Genomic DNA, 24,914 nt, shown 5'->3' on the forward strand with positions numbered 1-24,914 from the left:
ATGGCTCCWGTAATTATTTTTGTTTAGTTTACTCCCTTGCTTTCAGAGGTGGTGCAGAACTGGGTGACCAGACCCTTGATCCAGGCTGCTGAGACTACCAACATACCCACGCTGTTTCCAGGAAGCAGATAAAAAAGACTAGCGATGAAATCACTCTTAATTAAGTATTTGTCTTGCAATTAGATACTTCTGAGTCATTCTCACCATCAAAACAAACACCAACTGGATCACACAGAAAAGAGACAGACAGTAAAGGTGAGTGGGGCTTTTGCCTTAGCAGTTATTCCTGGGAAGGTCTTGCAGATGGAGGGGCAGGACATCCTGACAGTCATTGCYACCAAGCCAGCAGGTCAGACAACAAACCAATTCAAAGAAGCGTTGGACTGAGCTGGCAGATATGTAAAATTATAGGACTGAAAGGATGATTTATTTGAGGCCTTGGTCCAGATTCTTGCCTTGTAACTGGATTAGTATAACCTAGCTCATGGTCAGCGGGTTTCCAGCCAGCTCTCAAAAGCCTCCAGTACAAGTTGTGCATCATCCCTCCATAGTATCTTCCTGTTTCACCATCCTCGTGCAAAGATTTTAATACCTCTAACATTTCTTTGCTGTAAAACTGCTTTTTGTCTCAGTTATCTGTGACAGATCACAGAAATCAAGCTCCACAATAGTAAACTTGAATCCACATTAAGGGGCCTCAAGTTCACCACAAAATCTTGGACTAGCCTGAGCAACAAGAAATTGGACAGAAAAGAATGAACGCTCATAGCAGGTGTCCCACAACTGCAGCAGCTCGGCAAGTCTTCCTGACCTCTCCTAGCAGCTTGCTAAGGCAGCTTGGAGGGGCCAAAAACGCTACACCTGCCTTTGGAAACCCCCTCGGCAGACGTGGAAACCCGACGTGACATCATTGCGAAAACAAACAGCAGCCAGAAAATAAAGCAGGCCAGCTTATTTCCACTCCTCAGATCAGCATTTGGAGGAAATTTGACTATTTAAACAAATATTTTAATAGTTTTATAGCAAGTGTCTGACACAACTGACTTTAGAAGTCATGCAAACTCATGGCTGTCTTCCCCTAATGAACCACCTAGAAGCAAATTGTGGGTCTGTTCACTGCCACGAATGAGAGAGTTTTCTACTTTGGAAATGAAAGGCTTCACAGAAGAGAAGCTCGGTGCAATTCCCAAAGGTTAATCTGATTTGCCGAGCCACAGCTGAATTATTAATGATTAGCACTGTGGTTTCTATTATGKAAGGAGCACACAGGTAGCAACTGTTCTGCCAGCAAATCTTTTAAGCCAGCAGAGCTAATGTCTGAAGAAGCTCATCTGACTCCTGGAYTGCTTGGGCTACAGGGAAATTTAATTATTTAGGTTTCTCACTTGCTGCTTAGGTATCAACTAGAAATACTAGCTCATAATCGAAATGCCGCTGCTAAGCTCATGGCAAGAGAGGAGAGAAGCCACATCAGTTGCGCGGAGACAAGACTGGCCAGCATAAGGAGATGCACCATACTGGAGGCTGAGCAGCGCGCCTGAACAAATTCCCCTTGAAAGCCAAAATAAAATAAAATAAAAAATAAATAAATAAATTTCAGAATGGATCAATCCACAACTTTTTCTGACCACAAACCAGCTGTAGGATATTGCCAGGAGAGTCCAAGCAGCTCAACTTCACAAAATGATTCAAGTTTAAATAAGACAGGATTAAGTGAAGGCCATATGTAGTAACYAACTTGTTTCCATGTTTCTGTCTATATGCATAAAAATGCTTTTTCTTTTACTTAAGAAAAACCCAACATATTTATTGTAGTTTGATTTAAACAAGCCTTTCTACATTTTAATTGCAATTCCTAGGAAAAGGCAGTTTAAAAACAGGTTAAATTAAAAAAAAAACATTGTTCAGTTTCTGCACTTTGGTGAGCCTAATTAAAATGATATTAAGCTTCTTAGTTGCTTAAATACATATTTGCCTGGATACTGCACAAAAAACCACTCCAAATTTAGCATAATTCTCATTTTTAGTTGCAGTCAACATGCCTTAATGGGTCTCATCTGTTAGTAATCAGTGCTGAAGGGGGAAAAAGCCCTATAAATGCAATATTGGATTAAAAATAGGTTATTTGAATCAAAGTTTCCTGCCTTCCTATTTAAACCCCTTTGGTTTTTAAATCAAGGCATCCTGCAGTTGGAACCGAAAGGCTACCTTCATTTCGTGCACTAGTAATAGTTGTACATCAGGGARCAAAATAAAGTCCTGGCACCCAGGAGCTTGCAAATCCCAAGAACAGAGAAGATGGAAGAAAAATTCAGATGATGGTTGGGATTTTTTTTTAAATTRTTTTTAACAATTACCAAATTTTTTCAGGACTCGTAGCTTAAGCGATAGTTCTCTCGATTTTATTTTGTGGCATGGGTACTTGGGTATGTGGTGTTAATTGCCATCCAGTTAATAGTCCCAGTTTTTGCCATCATTAGGCCCAAACAGATATGAACAAACGAGAAGTTGAAGATGTTACCAAGCCAGTAGTAGCCAAGAGCCCCACGGCTATAGCTATCAGGGCAGAGCTCGATAAACACTTGGGCATCTCCAGCTTTGCTATTAGCGTGAAAATCAGAGAGGCAGGAAAAGGTCTTTTTTTTTTTTTTTTTTTTTTTTTAAGTTAGGAATGGTGCTGCCCAGGACAGAATTTCTCTTCCTGATAGCTGAATGGTTTTGTAACTTGCTTTAAGCACAAACTAAAACATGCCACTAGTCTGAACAGAGCAAGGTTGTACACACACTTGTATGGGGACAGGAGAAGAAAAGCAGATTTGTCTGTTTTTCAAGCAACTGCAATCAATATGGTCTATGAAGAGCATTTAGTCCCACGAGCCATAATAAGCACCATACTAGGGAAAACTTTTTTTAATTAAGACAACACTTCAAAGGATCGCTTGATATAACTGTGTATGCAGGAGACCTTTTCTTAACTCAGAGAAAACAGAGAYTTTCCTGTCAAAGGTTCTTGATATCAGTTATCGCTTTTACCTAAAATTACTCTACACAGTTATTTGCAAGCGTTGTTCATTATTACTCACTATAGGCTAAGACCCAGTGTGAATGACATGAAATACTGGTTTGCTATTCCTCCTCGGGGATGGAAAGGAGCATGTGCCCTCGCATACGGAAATTACAGCCTCCTGAAATAACACGTAGCTAAACACCRAATAAAATACTCCTGGGTAAAAGTGCTTTGAGCATTTCTTTCCACTGATAATTATTTCCATCAGTGCCTCTTCAAARGGGGAGTTAAAAAGAAAGAACGCATTTTTTTTAAGCTAACAAAATAGCAAAGCAAGAAGAACAAAGACCTTTTCAAAAACAACTTTGTCTCAACTTTTTAGATGYGTACATGGGTCCATTAATGGAACAAAGCCCGACTCCTCTGGGACCATGCACATGACTGCCTGTCTCCTTTTAGGCAGCATGGCCAGGCAGTCTCTCAGCCATCTAGACAAGGGCAAGGAGGTAAATTTGCTCACCAAATACATATTCATCAGCTGTTTCTTCTCTCCCTTACAGTTCCCACCACGTCCATGGGCGTAGAAGGCCATGGGTGTGAAAGCCACACTTAGTCACGTCCCAAAGAGGACAGAATTAAGGCTGTAGGAAGAACATATGATTTCTTTCTCATGTATCAGATAATTAAATTGGTGTTACCTCAGTTTTAYTTCCTTGTTTTATGAAGCTTAAATATTAGAGAAGCTGACATTTGGAAGAGTACAAGTTAGCACTGGAAAGCCCTAAGTTGGCTAAGTTTTGGAGGAGTATTTCATTAAACCATCTGGCAGGACTGTCAGAAACACTGATATTTAGCGCTATTGCCAAATGTATGCTGGTGAAAGCTGAAGAGGCACTAGCCAAAGAAAGAAGCAAGCAACTATACACAGAAGAAGCTAGATTGCAACGTTCTGAGGTGACTCCTGTGGTAGGACACTTCATTCCAAAACATTGTGAGCACACCAAGGATTCGTATGAGACGAACTCACGGAGAACCTGAAATTGGGACACCAGCACATTTTCCAGCTCACAATTCAGCGTTAACTGCTTAAGAAAGAAAGGTGTAAGGGCACAGTGAGCAACTATAGTCTGTGCCTAGCCTTCCTCATGAGAAGCAAGAGAAAGTAATAATGAAAACACAGTGTCAGGATAGGGGCTGCAAATAACGAGCACACTTGTGAGAATTTGCCCAAGGGAAAATAGTTTAGAAAACTAAAAACTCCATAGTAACAGACTGAAAGCTGTTAACCAACATCTAATTAATCACAAACTGTGCAATACCCACAATGAAACATTAAAAGAAATTGCAGGCAGGAAAAAAAAAACCCAACAATGTAGCAACCAAGCTTACTGAGACCAAAACAAGTACTAAAAAAAATAAAAAAGTGTAGAGCCCCACAGCGATGATACCCAAACAGAAGAAACTTTGTCTGAACTATCAGTTGTTAACTGTGAACAGCCAAAAGCAACGTTATGTTGTATGGCATTAGTAGTTTTGGGTTTTTTTTTTTCTTCCTTGAAAATAGCTAGCAGAAGGCAATCTGCAAGACCTCAGCTTCACGCTAAGCATGAAGAGTGCTGCTGACAACAGCAGCCTTTGCACTGTGGCGAGGGTGGTCACATTGCAAGCTGGTCCAAGCTGGATCACCTGTTTTAAAAACAGCAGTTAGGCTTTGGCTAGTTTGCAATTACACCAGCAGTCAGAGTGCACRTCAGCTGCGGGTTTGATCACTTTGCTGCTCCCCCTCCAGTACAACTTTCAAATCCTGCGTCTTTCCCACTCCTGTGGTAGAAAGCTGCAGCCCCACTGGTTTTGGCCATTGATGGGCTGACACAGATACCACGCCATCTGCAGAGAGCTGCAAGGCCTGTACACCTCCTGTGCCTATTGCTATATGGGTACCATTTATTCATGATCCAGACAACTCCTACTTTGAACAGTAGGAATGAAACATTTTGAGAACAATTTTTAAACAAATTCTGAAAAAGGATCTGTTATCTTTCCTTGATGATAATCAAGGCATTAGACAGCTCCTGTCAGTCTAGTTCTCCCAAACTAACATCTTGCTCTTTACAAAGTTCCTCTCGAAGCCTTCCAGAGCTCTCCTGCATACTTAAGCCTTTCCTTACTGCAAAGTGTTCACTTAAACTTGGTCCTTCTTCAGCCATTCTATCTCTTCCTGCTTCTTCCTCACACTTTTAAAGTTAAAGCATATAATCACCTAGTAAATCCCTGACAGAAAAAAAAAATAGTCAACATAATGTAGATTATTGAAATAGCCTTGCATTCATGAGTCCAGCTACATTCTCTAGCAACACCTAAGCAACAGGATCTCCACCTAGTACAGGATGGAGAGATGAGTCAGACAATCAAAGGAGAGCAGCAAAAAAACAGAAGTCAGCCTGTTGGACAGTCTGCAGCATACTCACAAAAAAAATTCAGAAGTATAAACATAAAATAAAGGGCAAGCCACTGAAACTGCTTTATGAAGAGATTTCTTTTTATTAAATGGAAGGCCTAAAGTTCTGCATTTTCAATATGAAAGAGTCTAAAGAGTACGAAGAATATAAGGCACTTGGTTATTCATTCTTCTCTTCCAGCCAAACACATCCAAGAATTTTGGATGAAAAACAGTAGACAAAGCATGGAAAGGCTGCTGAAAGAAAAAAKACAGCTTTTGACAACAAAGAACAGACAACAGCGTTTCCTTTGCCTCAGGCTCTATTTTCTCAGGGGGTGGTTCATCAGCTCATTTTAGCACAGGTCCTGCCTCAAACTTAACTGCCAGTACTTGAGTATGCTGCAAGCCATGGGTGCTTGCTCACCTTCTTTCTCATGCAGTAACATTAAGCATGAGATTCTCTGTACAAGCCTACCATGGAATTCCCTACAGCACAAAAAGCTGGGCCAAAAAAAARRRRAAAAAAAAGGACTTTATGATCCATGGATGCAAGTCTCCATAGCTTATCTGGTATAAAATAAACATTGTAGAAAGTAACAGATGGACCCAACTGACAAAATTCAGATTTTGTACTTCTTCCTCTTTTGCTGTGTTTTTATGTGAACATGGAATATATTCCAGTACTATGCAGAGTAGAGACCATAGCTTGAATCTTGGCAACCCAAAAAACCCCTGAAAGACCACACTGCAGAATCCAGTTTTAACACTTGCCAAAGTCTCTTTTGTGAGAAGGTTCAAAATTCATTCAGAGTCTTCTGTTCATCCATATTATTGCTGACAATGTACAACACAAGGTATTTTAAGTAAGCTGGTTAGTATAACAACCAGTACAGTCTCACAAAAGAAAAAAAATTTCTTGTCAAAACAATTTTGCAGTTGAAATTTATCACAACCATTCTACTCTAGAATTTACTACAGTAATAAGATTTCTGAATGCAATCTTCTGTAATAAAAACTGTAAAGAGTTTAATCAGTAAAAAATAAGTGAAGTCGACATCTTCAGTTAAAATCCACTGGTCTACTGCTTCAATTCTAATGGGATAGGACTGAGCAAAAAATCTGGCTGCATAATGAAGTATGAAAACCATATGGCTAGCAGAACTACCAAACATCAGTCTGGAAATGTTTAAACTACTTCAGATCTTCCTGTTCAAGTGATGTAGTAAACTTCAAAACATACAATTAGGATAAGAAGAAAAAGATTAAGAAAAGGAAATCTGGAAATTGGTTTGAGGCATTAGAGGAAAAGAAAAAAAACCCACACAAATGCTTCCTTTGAGTAATGACACAGTTTTAAAYACAATCTCCATCTCAAACAAAAAGAAAAAGAAGATTAACAGAACTTGCAGTACTGGCATGAAAACATGATTAAAACCACCTGTAAACACAGGTGTGTCAGTTGAGCATCTGTTTTGAATTTGTAATTTACCAAAAGACAGTAGTTTTTCAAGTCTGTAGAACAAAACTAAAATACTTCAAGGTCATTTAATATTTCCAATCCTAATTTAGAAGAGAGAATTTTTCCTTTCCACTACCACCTTATAGGAAAAAGGGGAGTTGAATGGGAATGCCAATACATACTATCTCTCTGCAGACAATATAACATGTCTGCATCTCAAAAYGCTTTAGCCCTCCATATCTTGCACAGGCAGAGTCCAGGAAACTCTCTAGCAGATGACATAGCGCACAAGTCGGGAGCCACGGACTTCTCTCACTCTCTGGCAGTGGCGCAGGATATTGAGGATGCTATGAAAGCGCTTATCCACCTTCAGCTGAGTGAACTCTTTGATATCAGCCTCCACAATAAAGAATTCACCTAGAAAACAAATAGTAACCTTAATATAGAAATCATGTCGTAGGATACATTTAGCACTTCAAAAGTAACAATCTGATCTTTCTAAGAAGTCCACATACTAACAAAAACATATCCAGCAGTAGGATGACCTCACACCATTTCAAGAACTTTGTCCTACATTCCAATTTTGTCATCAAAAGGAAGGATTACGAACCTTTATATTAAGTGCAACTAACCTGCTCTGTCCTAAAGCTTCACTCAGTGAGGCCAGTCTGTTGTCAGCTGTATCTACTAAAACCTCTCCAATAATCCATGCTCTTCTACTGGGGTATAAAGTATGCAGCAGCCCCAAACACCACCCGGGACCAGCACTAGAGTCCAGACAGAAGGCACTCCAGTGTACTGCAAGATGCAGACAGCAGAATGTAAATGGACAGCACATCAAAAAGAGCCTTGACGACTAACAGTCAGTGAACTTCTCTTTCAGTGCTTGCCCATACGTATCCTACTTAGTGACMCACAAAGCACTGACCTGAGCAAAAGAAAATAGATGCTCAGGGTTTGCTTAAGGATCACAGCACAACTTCACAAAGAAAGGCATCACACTTCGGTGTTTCAATCACAGAAGAGAGTTCAGTAGTAGCATAACTTGAATACCAAGTGATTGCTTGGCAGGTCTCCGAAATAACACGTGGTGTGATGGTGGTCTCCCAGCAAGCATTAAAGTTCAAGAACTGGTCCTTTGCAAATAAAAGGACAGAGCCCTGCATACAAAGCTATGCAGCCCACCTCTCCTCTGATTTCTATCTGATTTGGGGAACAATAATGCTTAATTAAATTAAGACAATGTAAGAAAAAAAACTGCTTGGAACAGCATCCTTTCTCTGTCTAAGAATATGGCATAAGAAAGGTTCTCCATTGGAGCTGGCAGTCCCTCCATTCTCACAGTTGATTACTTCAAAAAGGAAATTCTCATTATCAAGTGCTTATAAGAAACCAAGGCCTGAACTAGAGCTAGAGCATTTGAAATGCCTGCAACAGAATCCCAAGAGAAAATCCCCACAAGTGAACAGTACACACAAGAGGAAGGAAGGAAGGAAGTTGTTCCAAGTGCTCCATTCCTAAATCCACTGTGATCTTATATTCAGTATTTTTACGCTGTTCAGAGGGGAAATAATTATATATCTAGTAAAATGACTGTACATTTAATAAAACCTTATATAATATTACAGGAAGTAAYAAAGAAAAGCAACCTGAAACCAGAGAATGTACTAATTAAGGTATGAGAATGAAACATACAATTATCCTTAAGGAGAGTAAGTAGAAGGAAATAATATATCCTTCCATAGGATCATGCTTCTCAATCTTGCAGGAAACAAGTTAGCAAGGTTAAAGGAGCTCTAGCTTGGAAAAAGGAGGGCAACCTTTCTCYTCCTCCTTTTACCTTAGGAGTGAGGCAGAGGCAGCATCATCCTAGATAACTTAAGATGGTATGACTCTTGTTTTTATTGAGAAAGACAGCTTCCAGTTTAACCCTGGAGAAGTAGCTGATGTTAGCTGTTAAACTGAAGCTGCCAGGAAGGCTTTTTTTTTTTTTTTTTTTTTTTTTTTTAAAAAAAACATGCTTACACAAGTAAGTTTGTGTTTTAAGTAATACATTATTTTATCTTTAAATCTCATCTTGCAAGTCATCTAACAGGACACACTGAATTTCAAAGGTATGTCCAAAAACATGACAGTCATTAAAACTGAGGCCCTAGAATGCCCATCATAGGGCATGGTGCCACAATATGTTGCTCAGATAGATCCAAAGCATAACAAGTTGCACTTTCTCACACAAAGAARGGCTGTTTTGAGAGCTGGTGACACAGAAATCTAATAGGAAGTAGAATCTCCCAGACACAGTAAAACTGTCAAAAGCTTGGAGATTTCCCCAAAACAGGGCTACACTGGAAACTGCTGGGAGCTTGCAACATTGTCAAATTCATATACAGAGGAGAAGATGTGAAAAAGTTTCATTACTGGTAGGAAGAGTCCTACATAAATAAAACACTTTTAAAAAAAATGTAACTACAGATGGAAGAAGAGGATTTGTAATTTCTAGTAATAGAGTAATATACCAAAATGGTGCACTCCCAACAGAGATCTGCTGCTAAAAAAGGCAAGTTGTTGTAAGTACTAGGAACCCAGGGATACTCCATATACCAGTTACACAACTGGGTAGAAACAGTGTGTCTTTAGAAAAATCATATTCTGCACTGACTAATGTTTGCCCAGAATTCAGGGCAGCAACATTCAGCATAACCATGTGTCATTCATTGACAAAACAAAGCTGGTTAAAAGATCATGGTTTGGTTGGAAATAACAACTCCATGCACTAAAGAAGTAACTAAACTAACTTACTAAATCACCTTACTCAGTGGGAAACCACTCTGACAACCTAGACAGCATCTTTGCTCATCTTGAAATCAGAGGAACAGGTCAGCTGGCAACCAGCCCAGGCTGAGAAACAGTGGGAATCCTAAACACACACTAACAGTAGAAATTTAAGCAAACAAATCAATGACTGCACAACCTCATTCTGAAAAATGCAATGGATAAAGACATTTAATCATTTTGTGCTGATCAAATAAGAGCTGTCTGTCAGGCTGCCAGACCTCTCTCTAAACTTTCTAGATGATTAGTCACATACAAAAAAAGCAACCTCTCAGATGCTAAATGTCCTAGTTTCATAACTGAACTCTCCAACATAAACAAGAAAATGAAGAATGGCTCTCAGCTACTTGAAGGAATTAAAAGTCTCAACAGTCTCATATACACAAAAAAACATTCTCTGACAGAAAATTCTCTAAGTAGTGGTACCTTTCTCAAGTGTCTAGAATGGCGCTCTCATTGCAACTGATGCTGCCGAGGACCACAACACAGATTAAACAGCATTCCAAGCATAGGAAGGATGTTCTGGCATTTAACCTCTCTTATAGCTATGGGGTCAAATTCCTTACTATTGCCCCAAGGGCAGTGACAGTTAAACCAAAAAGTTTATTGTAGGTTAACAATATTCAAAGCTGCACACTAATGACACCTAACAACTGTCAAGTAGACAAGTAACTTACAGACAAGTACATCTCACTGAAATAGAGCTATTTTCTGTCAACACCTTGATGTGTCTTTCTCTCTTTCAGCTACCTCCCTAGCAGAACAGTACACTTGTTATGTATGAAAGGGTCACCCATTGGCATGCTAGAACTTTGAGTCCCATAATCATCCTGGGCCATCACAGCAYCGAGAACACTGACACTAAACCCCAGGGATTGACAGGACCCATACCTATACACTTCCTTCAGCTCTGCCATTTTCATGGCTCCACAGACCAAACTGTCAATATTTTGACATTTGTTTCCACCCAGGAATTCCTTCTGTGGTTTTGACTCACCTTTTCCTTCTCTGTGGACTTTAGTTTAAAACTATTATCAGAATCCAAAATTCAACTGCTTTTGTTTTAAGATATCTCAGACTAGTAAGCACCATCATTAGATTGAGGCAAATTTTGTCTACTGAACTCTATTTGAGCCCAAATTAGAGGCCAGTTTTACGAGATAGTCTAGTTGTATGTGTTTGGTATGCTTTTATTAAARTCTTTTACAACATTGACTTTCATCTGACAAGTTTGTCCCGTAGCTCTCAAAATAAAAAAAACATGTTAGGCATGCCCATAGTCTCAGAACTCCCTCCTGGCAGATGAGTCACATTTGAAATCTAGCAGCTAGTGATGTTCTCATGATGCCACAACATTGAGACAATCTTGATCACGGATAATCCAAAGTAAAGAAAATAAAGTTTTAGTATAGCATAAGGTGACTTTTTGGTATACAGTGAATGCTAAGGACAGTCTGTTAACAGCAGAAATTGAGAAGCAGGTATCAAGATGATGTCGAAGAGTTCTATTTTGGTGAGACAAAAGGGAGTTTGCTCCACACTATGTCTGAACTTGGAAATATAAGGGCATTCTAGGGACATCTCCAAGCTAGACATACACAGTACTCCCCTTCCAGGAATAGATTATATATATGTACTCGAAAGGAGTGTCCAAAAGTAGATTCTAATATTAGAGATTTACAGTGTCACATATCTGTGCAAAATGAACCTGTAAGATATGACCAGCTTGTAAATTGAGACAGACAGACATTTCGGTGCAATTATGCTCCTTTATGCTTCTAGAGGCAGGACAAATTCTTAGGATACACAGATAGCCTTCTCTTCCACAAAGCCACTGTGGGATGACTGATTACCTTTCCCAACTTTAGATTAAGTTTTTAAAATAGTTGATATCCACTCTAGCTTAAAAGCTGAAAACTCAATTCATTCAGTTTGGTTACCAAGTTTATTCATAGTAATTCCAGATTAAAACTTAGTGTGTTTTAGCGAAAACCTTCGGAATGCACAGTGAAAATGACGTGCTTTCAAACTAGATAAAGGAATCAAAGTCAGTTATGGGGAAACTATTCAGTCAAAATAATAATCCTTGTTCCTAAATTATATCGCCTCACCTAGAGTCTCCTAAGCAGTGCCTAGTGCAAGATTACATCACCCTGTCTCCGAAGGATGCAAATTCTGCAGCAGGTACTAGATGAGCTAAACATTTGTCAAGAAGTAGCAAAGGAGTAGGAAAACAAGAGCTACAAGGTCTTGCAATGAGATGAAGCAGTTATCTAGCCATGGTTCTTAAACAGGAGGTCAGGCAGAAAGCCTATTGTCTTAACAGCTAACTAGTCTGAGCCTTTGATAAGCTACTGTGGCACTGTTGCAGGTACAGAACCTTTGTCTTTATCCAGATATAAATAATCATTGATGCTGGCCAGTCCCCAGYAGGATTTCATTTAAAATTATTTGGGAAACAATGCTGATATTTTAGGTACCATTTTACCATTGTCACCCATTCCTCTGTTATTACTAGCTCAGGAGACAGGATATTAAGGTAGTACAAAAAAGGCATGAATAAACTAGACTCCTGTTGCAATCGTGGTGACAATCCAGTACTCCAAAGTAAATGTATTTATTGCCTTTGTGGTCTAGAATACTATGTGGAATACTATGTGGAGATGGATCTCATTTTTATTCTCCTTCATTTATATCAAAGGGAGAACTACCCTCTTCAGTCAATAAAGCCAAAATGAAAGTTCATTGCTTTGGGCTGCCAAAGCATTGTTGATGCCTCCAGAGGGAATAGAAACTGTTCAGGGCCAAGTCTGATTTAGACTGTGGCATCCCTGGTGGGAAGGAAGGGAAAGCCCTTTTAAGTCTACAGATTGTTTTGTGTTTTTCTGTTCCCCATCTGAGAATTAGTTGCAGCAGGATTTCCAAAGTTTTTCAAAACTGATGCTTTTAAGGAACTCCCACAAATTAGATTACCAACTTTCAAAACGCACTGATGGTCTGTTTTCTGAAAATGAGATGTTTCAGGTTGAACCATAACATGAAAAGCRTCTGCTGTCATAAGTCATCTAAGCGATTTTCGAGTAGTTTTATACTTGCATTGCAACATCCACATGCTACGAGTTTCGTGTTAACAAATGTAAGAGATACCTTTTGTATCCTTAGTTTCTTCTTCCAGGAATCTGTGGTAGAGATTTCTGACAGCTGCATTCATAGATTTTAATGGCTGATGGAGGATCCTGTACTTGCTAACCACGGCCTTGTTCATGTCTTGAACCACTGCATTAATTTGATCATACGTTAAACGACCTCTCATGTACCTAATAAATAAATAAATAAATAAATGGTTAACAATAAAGTTTCTGAAGCGCTGTGTTTATTTTTCTTTTCCAAGTCCTAGTTGAATGTAGTATTCCTAGGTAGAGACTGTTTCTTCTGCTTTATGTTAATGAATCTGTGTTTTAACTTGCTGGCATTCCTTTGTTTTTTTGAAGAAATACCAGGGTTTTTCTTCTTCTAGTGTACAGCCCACCTAACTATATAGGCACAGAAGTTCTACAGTACCATCATCCTTTTTTGAGTTGTCAGAGAAGTTCATAAAACTAGTATCAAAATAATAGTATTTGCTGACAACAGCCTAGAGGTACAGGAAGCACAAGAGGATAAAAACAAAGTGATGTGGAAATATTAGAACAGTAGAGTATTTGYAAGTAAGGTTATTCTGTATTTATAAGTGTAAAGACATATCCCAGGAAAGGAAATAGTCTACAAAGCTACAAACTGGGAAGCAATTTGGAAAAAAAAAATATCTATCTATATATATATCACTACTATATATATTTTATATATATATATATATATATATATATATATATATATATATCACTACAATAAAAGTCTAGGCTAAATTTAGGATTTAAAATAAAGCAGTTAAACTGTTTGTTTTGGTAATTTTTCAGATGTTATTGCATATTTTCCAATGACATGTTTGAAACACAAACAGTAGAACATAAACAAATACCATAAGGAAAAGCCCTGCATTCTGCCCTGCTGCAACATTCTCATGAACTAAATGCACTCACCCCTGCATAGCACTAAATCATTATCACACACAAAAAAAAAAGTAAAAAATACAATGCAGAGAAATGGCAACAATTTTTTTTTCTCCTCAGAACATTAAATGCCTGTTATTTTGGTAAGCCTGAAAAAACAAAGCTGCCATTCTCTTGTTAGAAAGAATCACGTTTGATCTCTAAAACACAGAACAAAGCCTCCAGAAATCAGCCTACTCCTTTTAAGCTTGGCTGGCACAGTGAAAAGCATTTTGCTGCTACTACTATTTTCAAAAAAAGGGAAAATGAAGCCTTACTGCCCTGTTACAGAGCTTAGTTTCATCAGAGCATTCACATGCTAAAATGGGTATTATATCACAGATGCAGTGCAAGGCTAACATGCTTAGATTGTTGAACAGGGGAATCCTGCATGGCATGGTATCATGTTCCAGGGACCTACAAATACAGAACTYGGGTAGCTTGGATACCTTTCCCTTATGCTCCAATTCACCTTACAATGGGAATATTGTACACAGAGAGGGAMGGAGAGGCCGAGATGACTTTAAGCTTTCTTACTTCAACTCATTTAGGCTGTTTTAAGGTATTACCCCAATATAAACACAATTTCACTGAACATAAGCAACTGCCTTAGAGCTTCCACAATCGAATATACAGCAACCCTATCCCAACGTATCATTTTCACTTCCAACTTTCTTCAAAYAGATTTACAGAAAAGAAAAGCAACATCTGTCCTCTGTTTGTGTTTGGTTCAGTACCAGTTTGCAGGTGCGTGAAACTATATACATTCTATTTAGTGTAACACTAAAAAGTGTTAAAATTAAAAATTAATGTTTTTTTTCCCAGTCTGTCAGGTGACTAAAAGCTGTAAGGCAGTAAGACTGAAGAGATCAGTGGACAAGAAATTGTTCCTTCATTTTAATCTGACTGCAAAAACTCAATTTTTGAAATTCTTGCAAAGAATATAAAGCACAAGTAGCTAATCAATTAAAAATTCAATATTCTAAAATATAATGTGGGTTGGCATTCTACAGCTAGCAACTAAAAGGAAGTGCTTGTTGTGGTTTTTAAAATAATCACTATTTGGGGGGGAAAAAAAGAAAAGGAAAAAAAATCTGCACTAGATATCTTGGAATCCCTGAAATCAAAGTAATTGCTCTGATTTCAAATTGACTTACCACCAAGTTATTTGTAGCCAGTCAGTTAAGATCATTGTTTTCCCTGCTATAAATACAAACACGCTGTGGTTTGTAACTTGAATTTAATAGGAATCAGAAAAGGCATGGCAGTAGTAAAAATACTACAGAATCTTTAGYGACTAAGCACAAAAGGCAACTGGTATTTTACAGATTAATCCTATTATCTTGTCATGCGAAACCGTGCAGAGTAGATCCATCCAAAAAACTATGCAGATAGATCAACACAATGTTAGATAACAAGTTTAGCTTCCAACTTTATTCGTATTTTGATTAATCCAGATTCAAAGTTGGAGGCGCAGCCATTTTTATAAAATACTCTACTTTGCATTCCTAACAATGTTTAAAGTAAAAGAGCGCACCATCACCCCTGAAACGCAGTCACATTCAGCGTAAATGAGTAACACTACCCATAACTATAGAAGTACTCTGTCTACATACATGAACTGCAATTTATTGCTCTATCTGTGGTCCTCACCCTTTTCAAAAAGCCATGGAGAARTCTGTCAACTATGAGGATTAAGGTCCAAAGTGTAAAATGACCTTATTTATGTTCCTATGTTCATCAGTGCAGACATAGCCAATACAGTCAACAAAGCCAGGAGACAACTCAGCTCATCCCAAAGTAGAAAGAGAGAGGTAGGATTGCCTCTCCTAAAGCTAAGAACCCAGTGCTTTCTGAGATGCCTTCAAGCATTCAGGATGCTCACATGGGGCTAGCAGATAATAGCAGCTACAGAATATGCAGTAACTAAAAACGTGGCAGGACATGCCAAAGCATCTTCAATGGCACTAGACACCTATGATTCAGCAACCAAAACACACCCTTGGCAGCCGAGCTGTTTTCTGGCTTCACTGACTGATTGTATTGATTAGATATTAAGATATTAGAGGGGCTGAGGCACTCAGTGAACACAGAGATGTCTGTGTCACAGATACATAAATGTAGGTGCCTTCATCTAAAACTAAATGCTGCCCAAAGTGTCCGCAGTTTTTCTTCTACATGATCCTTATAGTTATGCACAAACTCAAGCTGTTCCACAATCCTCTCATATTTCTATCCAGCTATGGCTAACAAACTGACAATTGTTGTCACTTAGTTCAGTCCATACATTAATATAAAAATATAATAAAGTTGATAAATCTAAATTAAATGGATGATTTTTGAACTTAAATTTCAAGTCTGCTTCATTCCACCAAAACCACATTCAAAACTCAGAATTCTACTTTTTTTTTTTTTTTTTAATCAGAACTGATTTCTGGATCCACAGAAGCCCCTTCTATAGCACACATTTTCCACCTCAATCATTAATACATTAATATGTTCTTCAGAGAAAAGCATAATATTGATCTACTATGTACATAAAACTGGAAAAAAGACAATCTTCCTAGTGGTCAGCCCTCACTTGCTCAAAAATACCTAGACTAAAAGAAACAYATTCCCCCAAGTTACCAGCTTCTGAGAAATGAGCTATAATGCAAGTGTAGATTCTAAAAATATTATTTTTAAAAAATAATAAAATTGAAAATGAATAAAGCAAATATTTTAATTTGCTCAGTCAACTGAGACATCTACTGTCCAATATCATAATCTTCCTGGGGAAAAAAAAAAAAAAAAAAAAATTTGCAAATTTTTTATTGGGTGAGAATATTCTATCTGAGCAAGGTACTTCCATATCTGCACCTTAACACAGTGTGTACCTTTGTTAAATATCTGCTGTAGAGTTCTAAAATATCAAGTCACTGGAGACGGTATGTTCTATTTATTGCCCTACGGACATTTGGGATAGATTCCCATCCACATWCAGCATAAAGGGGGCAAAAACACCTAGATCTTTCAGCTAAAGATTTCCCACAGCTGTGGTGGAAAGGAAGCTGGGGAATGAGATTCTTAGCTGATGCAGAACCCATGATACCAAATCGATAAGGGATTTAGACCCCTACACAATGATACAGTTGCACTTYATTAATTCTTTCAGATAAAATTAGCATATGCACAGTCCTGTGCTATCAAAGTCAGACAGCTTTGGGATCAGAGCTTTTAAAAAAAAAAAAAGTAGTATCCCTTCTTACTATTGCTAGAAGGTATAAAAGAAAGCCTACATCAAAACTAGTGCAGATTGACCTGGAGAACTGGGATGTAAACCAAATTTTGATTCTTCTAGCAGAATATACTAGGTGTGAGAAAACTGGAGTTATAAACATTTGTTGCTTAGATTAGACTGAACAGTAAGTGAACTTGCAAGCATGGTAGACTCCCCAATCACATATTACAACATTGCTAGATAACAAAAAATATTGGTAGATTAATAGAACTATTTAAAATCATGCCAGTCTCTCCCACAGTACATCAAATATGCTTTTCCCCATCTGAATAAAGATATTTCTATAGCACAGTAAAACACAGTCAAAGATACAATCTTTCTATAAGTGAGCAATGAATACAGYAGTATCCAGTTAGCCTCTGTCTCCATACTCGCCACCCACAAACACCACTGGAAAATGTTCTACGTTCAGGGATAGTAGAACACTTGAAAGTTAGCAGGGAAGATCACCGCCTTAACTGGAGTTTAAAACAACATTTGGCTGGAATGGTCTAGGTCTACTTTTCTTGCCTTAGCACAGGCAAAGGCCAAGAATCTGCACACTCCAGCTTCACCTTTCCAAAGTTGTACTAGGAGAAAAGTACCTAAAGGAATAAAACACCACAAACACTGCAGGTAACCTGCAGAATAAAAACACTAGTGACATGCATTTTTAAGAAGCAACCGAAAGAATACTTCATTATTAGCTCAACATTCATGCGCCTTCATTTTAGCACTGAGCCATCAGTGGGAGAAAATGGACATTGCTTACCTGAAAACTCTGGAAGCTCTAAGCACAGCCCCAAGAAAAACATGCACTGACACACACACACACACACACACACACACACACACACACACACACACACAAATCTTATTGAAATTGTCAGGGCACAGGCTGAACTCTGAATTTAGGTAACAGTTTGGCCTCAGGCATGAAAGGAATTGTCTCATTTTTGCAGAGATATTTGTCATTGCCCCAAAATCCCATTTAAGAAAAAGTTATTCCTGCACGAAAGCCTTTGAGCAAGGGTACTTATTAACCAGTTCCTGATGGCAGGGAGAAAACCAGCTTCCTATTCCAGAAACTCAGAAAATTTCGGTGGGAGGTGGGTTTTAACAACTTTGATTTCTGTTCCTGTCTCGAACAGGTAAGTCAAAACTTGACTTTTTCCAACACCAAAAGCCAGATCAATTAAAACAGTACTTATCTTTGCCTTTTTTCTTTTAAGCGTAGGGCTTATCTTTCATCTTATGAGATGATGGCTCGTTTTATTGTCAGTTCTCAAAACAAAAAGTGAACCTAACTATTAGCTAATATGTTTCTGTTCATAAAACTGCAGTGACTTTTCAGATAAGCAGTTTTATTTTAACTAATTAGTTCCAATCTCCCCAACATATACATTAAAAATGACCTAATTAACTCTGTCTGCTTCATTTTCAGGTTTCCTCATATCACAGAACGACTATTTGGTGCTATCAGCCCGATAATTCATTATGTGGAACATTAAAATTTCAAAATATTTCTGTCAGTCTCAGTTCTGCAAGAGTTCACATTCCCAAATCTGTTTGTCTCCCAAAATAGCATGATAGCACCTAAAAAAAACCATGCTTACTTACGCAGGAACATTTTCAAATTCTTCTGCAGTTATTAAGGCTGCTTCTTTAATAAATCTTGGCTCTTTTACAGATTTCTTTGCACGTTCAGGTTCTGAGACTTTTGTTTGTTCTCCACATTTCACCGTTAGCCCAGTGATGCTGTAAAAACGAATGAATATCAAGTGTATAAATAGCAGATAAGCAGTCAGCAGAACCAATATGTTATYGAGGTCTGCTCAATCGCAGGATAAGTTCCAAACAATCTGTTAGGCTCAATGAATACAATTCATGACCTTTTCTGAAAAATAAATAAATAAATCACTTTCAAATGCTGTATTTTAGCTGACTTCATTACAGCTCTTCATTTCTCTACAAGAAAGATGGCTAGCAGGTGAATTGGAAGCAATCCAAATGCAGTACTGCAGTTAAAAATTCAATGTATCACTATATTTCACAGAACATGACGCCTTACATTTTATCAGATGATCCAGTGCATAGAGCTAYGGTTTAAAAGGCAGATTTGAAATGCTTCACAGCTCTTTGAAGCAAGTTCAAATCTTGGGAAGCCTGACTCAAGCATTAATCTTTTGAAACAAACTCACTCAACACCATCCAGCAGCCTGTATGATTCTCTTAGGCAAGATGCAAAAAYAAAAACCCCCAAACCGAGGTATTTCCTGCTTCAAATGATTATTATAACACTACTTCTTATAAATTTACCCCCTCCTCTAAACCTGCAGCTCAGGGCCTTGAGCACTGAACTGTTTGCTAGCCACCCACCTAGCTACTGTCCTACTCATTGGTAGCAGGACAGAAAAGAGAAGGATGCATTTGGCCAATTTCAATGCCACCTTGTCATCAAATACAAGGATAAGACTGACATGAAAAGTGCAACAGAAATAAAGTGCCACCAAGATGACATATTATAAAGAATTGAAACTCTCCTTTGATCTAGCCTTACCACAAAAGAGGAATCTTTGTCTCAACCCTCAAGATACAAGGCCTACAGCACAAGATAGTGAATGGCAAAGCAGTGCCCCATATATTCAGCTACAGGCCTAGCATCTCACTTTTCGTGGAACATGACAGCAGTGCAGAGGACAGTGAGTGCCACCTACTGGACTCCCCAAATGTCTGGTGCATAACACAGAGCARAAGGGGAAAACTCTGTTCTGTGTCCCACCACAAAGCAGAGCAATTCTGAAATCCAGGAAAATGAAAAKGAAATTAAAAAGAAACAAGAGTTCTCTGAATATATTTCAGAAGGCCATTTCTCAAACTAAGGGTTCACATCTAAAATATAGCATTCAGAAGATTAAGTACTCCTGGACACATCATCCCTTTACCAGCTAAAACTAATCCAAGTTTTAATACAAGCAGTATTGCAACATCGGAGAACACTTACATAGAATCTAAACATTATATTTAATTTTTCTCTTCTGTAACCTCGTTTCCGTATCTTTAAGTTTTTACTTTAATAGAACAAACCTGTAATGTTTTCAGCCTGAGGCTTCTCTGGCACTAGGAGCAAGACTGGGTAAAGCTCATAGGCTCACGACATATACTGGGAGCACTGAAGTCAAATGGATCAATGCATTGCTTCCTGACAAGCTACAAGGACTGAAACATAGGCTGGCATCTCCAGACACTAGAATCTAGAAAAGATCCCTGTCTGGTATACACTCACATCACTCAAAAATAAAAGGTGATTCCAGCAGGCCAGAGAAGGAGCTGATCACTCTAAGAAATCTCCTCATAGTTATGATGTCTTAGAAGCTTTTTGATTAATAGAGAGCTATTCTGTTTCACATACTTGTATCTCATTCTCTCACTTCAGCTATTTTATTTTGAACGGCTTTTTCAGTATAGCCCTCTCACAGGTAGATGGACATCAGTGCTAGCTAAAATAAATTTTAGGCCATGGGGAAGGAATAAAAACACCACAGCTGGAATTCAAGTCCCCACAGCAAGATGCTTGAGTTAGAGAATTTTTTTGGTTTATGGTTTTGGAAAGGGCTGTGTTGAAATTCARTTCTAAGGACTCCAAATTTGGATCACTAACCCATCCACAGAGACACTGCAACTATCAAATTAGCATGTTTGCAGTTCTAAAGGAACAATGCTCAGACTTATTGAAGAATTAGTTTTCTACTATAATATCACAGCTGCTACCAGAAGCTTCCATTTGAGCAAATTGGTATCTTACAGGTTTTATTTCAGGGACTTGATAGGCTCTAGCAGAAGTCCAGTATTTGGTAACGATCAGTCTGGAACAAACTATAGGTCAACACATATGACAGCACTGGGCCCCAGAAGTTCACTGTCAATATCCAATAAAAGGAGTAGAGCTGTACAGTGCTGCAGCTGTACCTGCCAGCAGCAGCCTGCTACCTCCACACTCAAGTGTCACATACCAGCTCTGAGTTGGTTTAGGCAGATGAGGAGGAACATTTTCACGGAGGTGACGTGCTTCATTTTGATCTCTCTCAGCAGACTTCTGGAGCTCCTGAAATTCACGTTAGACTTCAGAAATCTGAAACTATCAACGTGATGCAAACGAAATCACTTTACTATTAGGACAATGCTAGAATAATTCATAAGTTGATTAACAAATGTTGTTTGCTCTGTCTCCATAATTTCAATTTTTTAACTAATTTTCCTAAGAGGAACTAGCAAAGCTAAGAGTGAGCAAACATGAACATCTCTGAACACATCCTCAAAATGTCAGAGAAATCCAAGTGGGTAAGAAGTAATTTTTAACAATATGCCCTAATAGGTTTGCGCAGASGAAAGGTTGTGATAATGGTAGGAAAACGAAATTCTTCCTTCATGAAAAACTTATCTACATTCCCAAAAGTAATTTCAGGAAAACATAACAAATGAAGGCAAGACAAAAACATACTAAAACAACAGACAGAATATTCTAATTGAACATACCGTTTCCATAGCTTTTGCATATATCTAAAACCAGAACCACTCATTCAGACCCCTGTATTCATTATTATAAAGACACACCGTCAACATGCAAAAATATTGAAAAGTAGTGCTCTGGATTTTTCATTCAAGCTTATATGACTTGTATATCTACCAAACTGGGGAAAAGAGAGAACACCACGAACTCTAAACTTAACAAACATCTCTGACAATCTTTGTCCACTTTGTCAATCTTTTGGGTTATCTTGGTACAAGCAGCTCTTTTGTCTTTTAGCACAAAAGCAAAGAAGTTTTCAGGCATTGATTCTTGGTTGTGCTGCTGCTTCCTTTTTCTTGTCATCTTCCCTACTTTTGCAGGAAAAGTTCTGACAACACCATTATCTGGAAAGCACAACTGTACATGAGGTAGGAGAGTCAGTAGGCAAAGCAAGCAAATGCCTTCTCCAAGGCTTTATCATTCCAGGTGAGCAACACTACCTGCAATAAACTTAGCGCTTTTACAGTTACTGCCTGTGATACTTGTCAGCTTTTCCCCAAAGAGCAGAACGGCTTGTTTTTCTAAGTGTTCACTGTGCTGGAGAGCTGCTTAATAATCCTCCAGTAAGTCTGCTCCAAGTCTCAGTTTTTTTAAAAAGAATTGTGAGAGTTTTATGGGCTACTGTGACTTCTTTAGTCTTCTACTCCTATAACCACATTGTTATCAATAGATTCTACAGGCATATTGCAGGAAGTATCCCATTCTTATCTGGGCTCAAAAAGATAGATTTTGAACAAGAGGAAAAAGCAATGGACTAGAGAACGTTCTCTGATTCTCCAAAGGCTTCTAGCAGAAGAAATAYCTTCCTAAGAAAAAAGAATAGGAAGCTACTCAGACATCTTATCTAAAGGTAACAAGGTATTATGAAGGAAGACACCCAAATTTTGTAAGCACAAAAAACACATGCTTGATCAGTGCTCTTCACTAGTAGCATAACCTTTCAGAGGTTATTTTTAAAAATGTTTGTTGCTGTTCAGCAAATCGTATTTATTTACCTTGTCTTACAAAACAGACGCATCCCTTACGAATCATTGATTCCTTCTGAGCTCACAAAATATGTTCGCAATTGCTTTAAGAGTTGTATGCAAGCCAAGTATGGTTCACTAGCAGAACGACAAATAACTGCCAGAAAGAAGCATACTATCAAAATACGATATTACAGACACAATTAGCCATGTCACATTTCAACCCTAAATGAGCAAATAAWTTCTGCTAGATCAACAGCCCTCAACATGTAGATACATTGCCACTAATGTCACAATATCATTTTCCCCAGAATTTTACCACAGTTTTGTGGAGACAGCTATTTARTTTTTTTTAAAGTTTTGCTTCATTCTAATGTTTATCCTTCCACCTGGCAGCAGTCTAGAATGACATCCTCACTTCCTGAGAAAATGATTGCTTAAAGAAGTTTTATTCTGCTGTCACTGCCAGCGACTCTTGTGAAAAGATATACTTTTCAGTAAGATCACGTCCAGGCAGGTTTTGAATATCTCCAGAGAAGGAGACTCCACAACCTCTCTGGGAAACCTGGTTCCAGTGCTCTGTCACCCTCACAGGAAAGAAGTTCTTCCTCATATTCAGCCGGAACTTCCTGTGGTTCAGTTTGTTCCTGTTGCCTTGTCCTGTCGCTTGGTGCCACTGAAAAGAGTCTGGTCCTGTTTGTATACATTGACAAGATCCCCCCCTCAGTCTTCTCCAGGCTAAAAAGGCCCAGCTCTCACAGTCATTCCTCATACGGCAGATGCTCCAGCCCTCTGATCATCTTTGTAGCCCTACGCTGGACTCTCTCCGGTAGCTCTATGTCTCTCGTGTGCTGGGGAGCCCAGAGTCCAGGGGCAGGATCATCTCCTTTGACCTGCTGGCAACACTCTTCCTAATGCAACCCAGGAGACCATTGGYGTTCTTGGCCACAAGAGCATATTGCTGGCTCATGGTCAATTTGTCATCCACCAGCACTCCCAGGTCCTTCTCTGCAGAGCTGCTCTCCAGCAGGTCAGCCCCYAGCCTATAGTGGTACATGGTGTTATGCCTCCCTAGGTGCAGGACTCTGCACTTGCCCTTGTTGAACTTCATGAGGTTTCTCTTCACCCAGCTCTCCAGCCTGTCCAGGTCTCTCTGAATGGCAGCACAGCCTTCTGATGTATTGGCCACTCCTCTCAGCTTGGTACCATCAGCAAACTTGCTGAGGAGGCGCTCTGTCCTTTCATCCAGGTCACTGATGAATAAGTTGAACAATACCGGACCTAGTACTGACCGCTGGGGGACACCACTAGCTACAGACCTCCAACTAGACTCTGCCACTGATCACTCTGAGCTCTGCCTTTCAGTCAGTTCTCAATCCACCTCATCGATCTATTCTGTGTCATTGACTAGTTCTGACATGGTGGCAGACTGACACTGATCCTTATTATCTCTAGATTTTTTTCTTAGTCTTCACTACTTCCACTTAATTCTCTTCTACTCAGTTTGACTAACAGTGAAATTTAAGAAAAGCAGATGCAACAGCATTGTCATAACAGAATTATAACCATTACAAAAGCACTAAAGTACCAAAAGGTCACCAGCATAGCCACTTAATTGAATTCTGCAGCATGAATCAGGAATACAGTCTGCAGACAGTCTAGTTCGTATTTTGTTAATAGAAAGGACAATAGCTGCCACTGGAAGAAAATTCTGGGCAACAAGGTTTAAAATGAGTGCACAACACGTCAACTGAATTCTGAGTTTGGTCTCGATCATGTGGGTGATTACATACTCTTCCCATCCTAATTCAGCAGATTTCTCTCTGTAAAAGAATAAAGTGATTCCTGAAAAAGTTCCTCTTTTTACAAATAACATTATTTCTGAACTGTTTAGGAAATAAAAATCTGATCCAATGTCTTCTGGTATGATTTGCACTAACAGTGATCACAACATCACTGTTGCAACCAAGACACATTTACACTTGTAARCAGCTTCTTGAATCCAAACATATCACTTCAGATCTACAAAAGAACACTCAGGGACTTGGGACTTGTCAAARATTTTTGAATCTTTCAATATTTTACAAAAGAAAAAAGGATTACCTTGAGTAAATTGTTCAGTTTTTCTTGCTGCTGAACTTCCATTTCCATTTTATTCAGGAGATCATTTAGGAGAACCATCTCATGTCCTATTTTACAGAGCGTAGATTTCAATGATGGTTCTTGACCTGTCAAGAAAAGAATGTTAAGCAAAAAAAAAAACAAAGTTTATAATGATTTCTGCTCAAAAATCA

General features: G+C 38.6%; 1 protein-coding gene across 3 annotated transcripts in view; it reads right to left on the reverse strand.

The window, feature by feature from the left end:
• Positions 1–5,510: 5,510 nt before the first annotated feature.
• The window catches only part of SKA1 (spindle and kinetochore associated complex subunit 1), a 21,893-nt gene continuing 2,489 nt past the window's right edge, over positions 5,511–24,914 (reverse strand). For all 3 annotated transcript variants that reach the window (XM_085322175.1, XM_085322176.1, XM_085322177.1), the window contains 5 exons: positions 24,724–24,848; positions 21,099–21,190; positions 18,706–18,843; positions 12,886–13,055; positions 5,511–7,323 (listed from right to left, as the gene is read on the reverse strand). In XM_085322175.1, the coding sequence (XP_085178301.1) occupies positions 7,175–7,323; positions 12,886–13,055; positions 18,706–18,843; positions 21,099–21,190; positions 24,724–24,848 (674 nt within the window). In that variant the 3' untranslated portion in view covers positions 5,511–7,174. The remainder of the gene's footprint in view (positions 7,324–12,885; positions 13,056–18,705; positions 18,844–21,098; positions 21,191–24,723; positions 24,849–24,914) is intronic.

The sequence above is a fragment of the Rhea americana genome, unplaced genomic scaffold, assembly GCF_003343005.1.
Source record: "Rhea americana isolate MKP2758 unplaced genomic scaffold, rheAme1 scaffold_75, whole genome shotgun sequence".
NCBI classification, from domain to species: Eukaryota; Metazoa; Chordata; class Aves; order Rheiformes; family Rheidae; genus Rhea; species Rhea americana.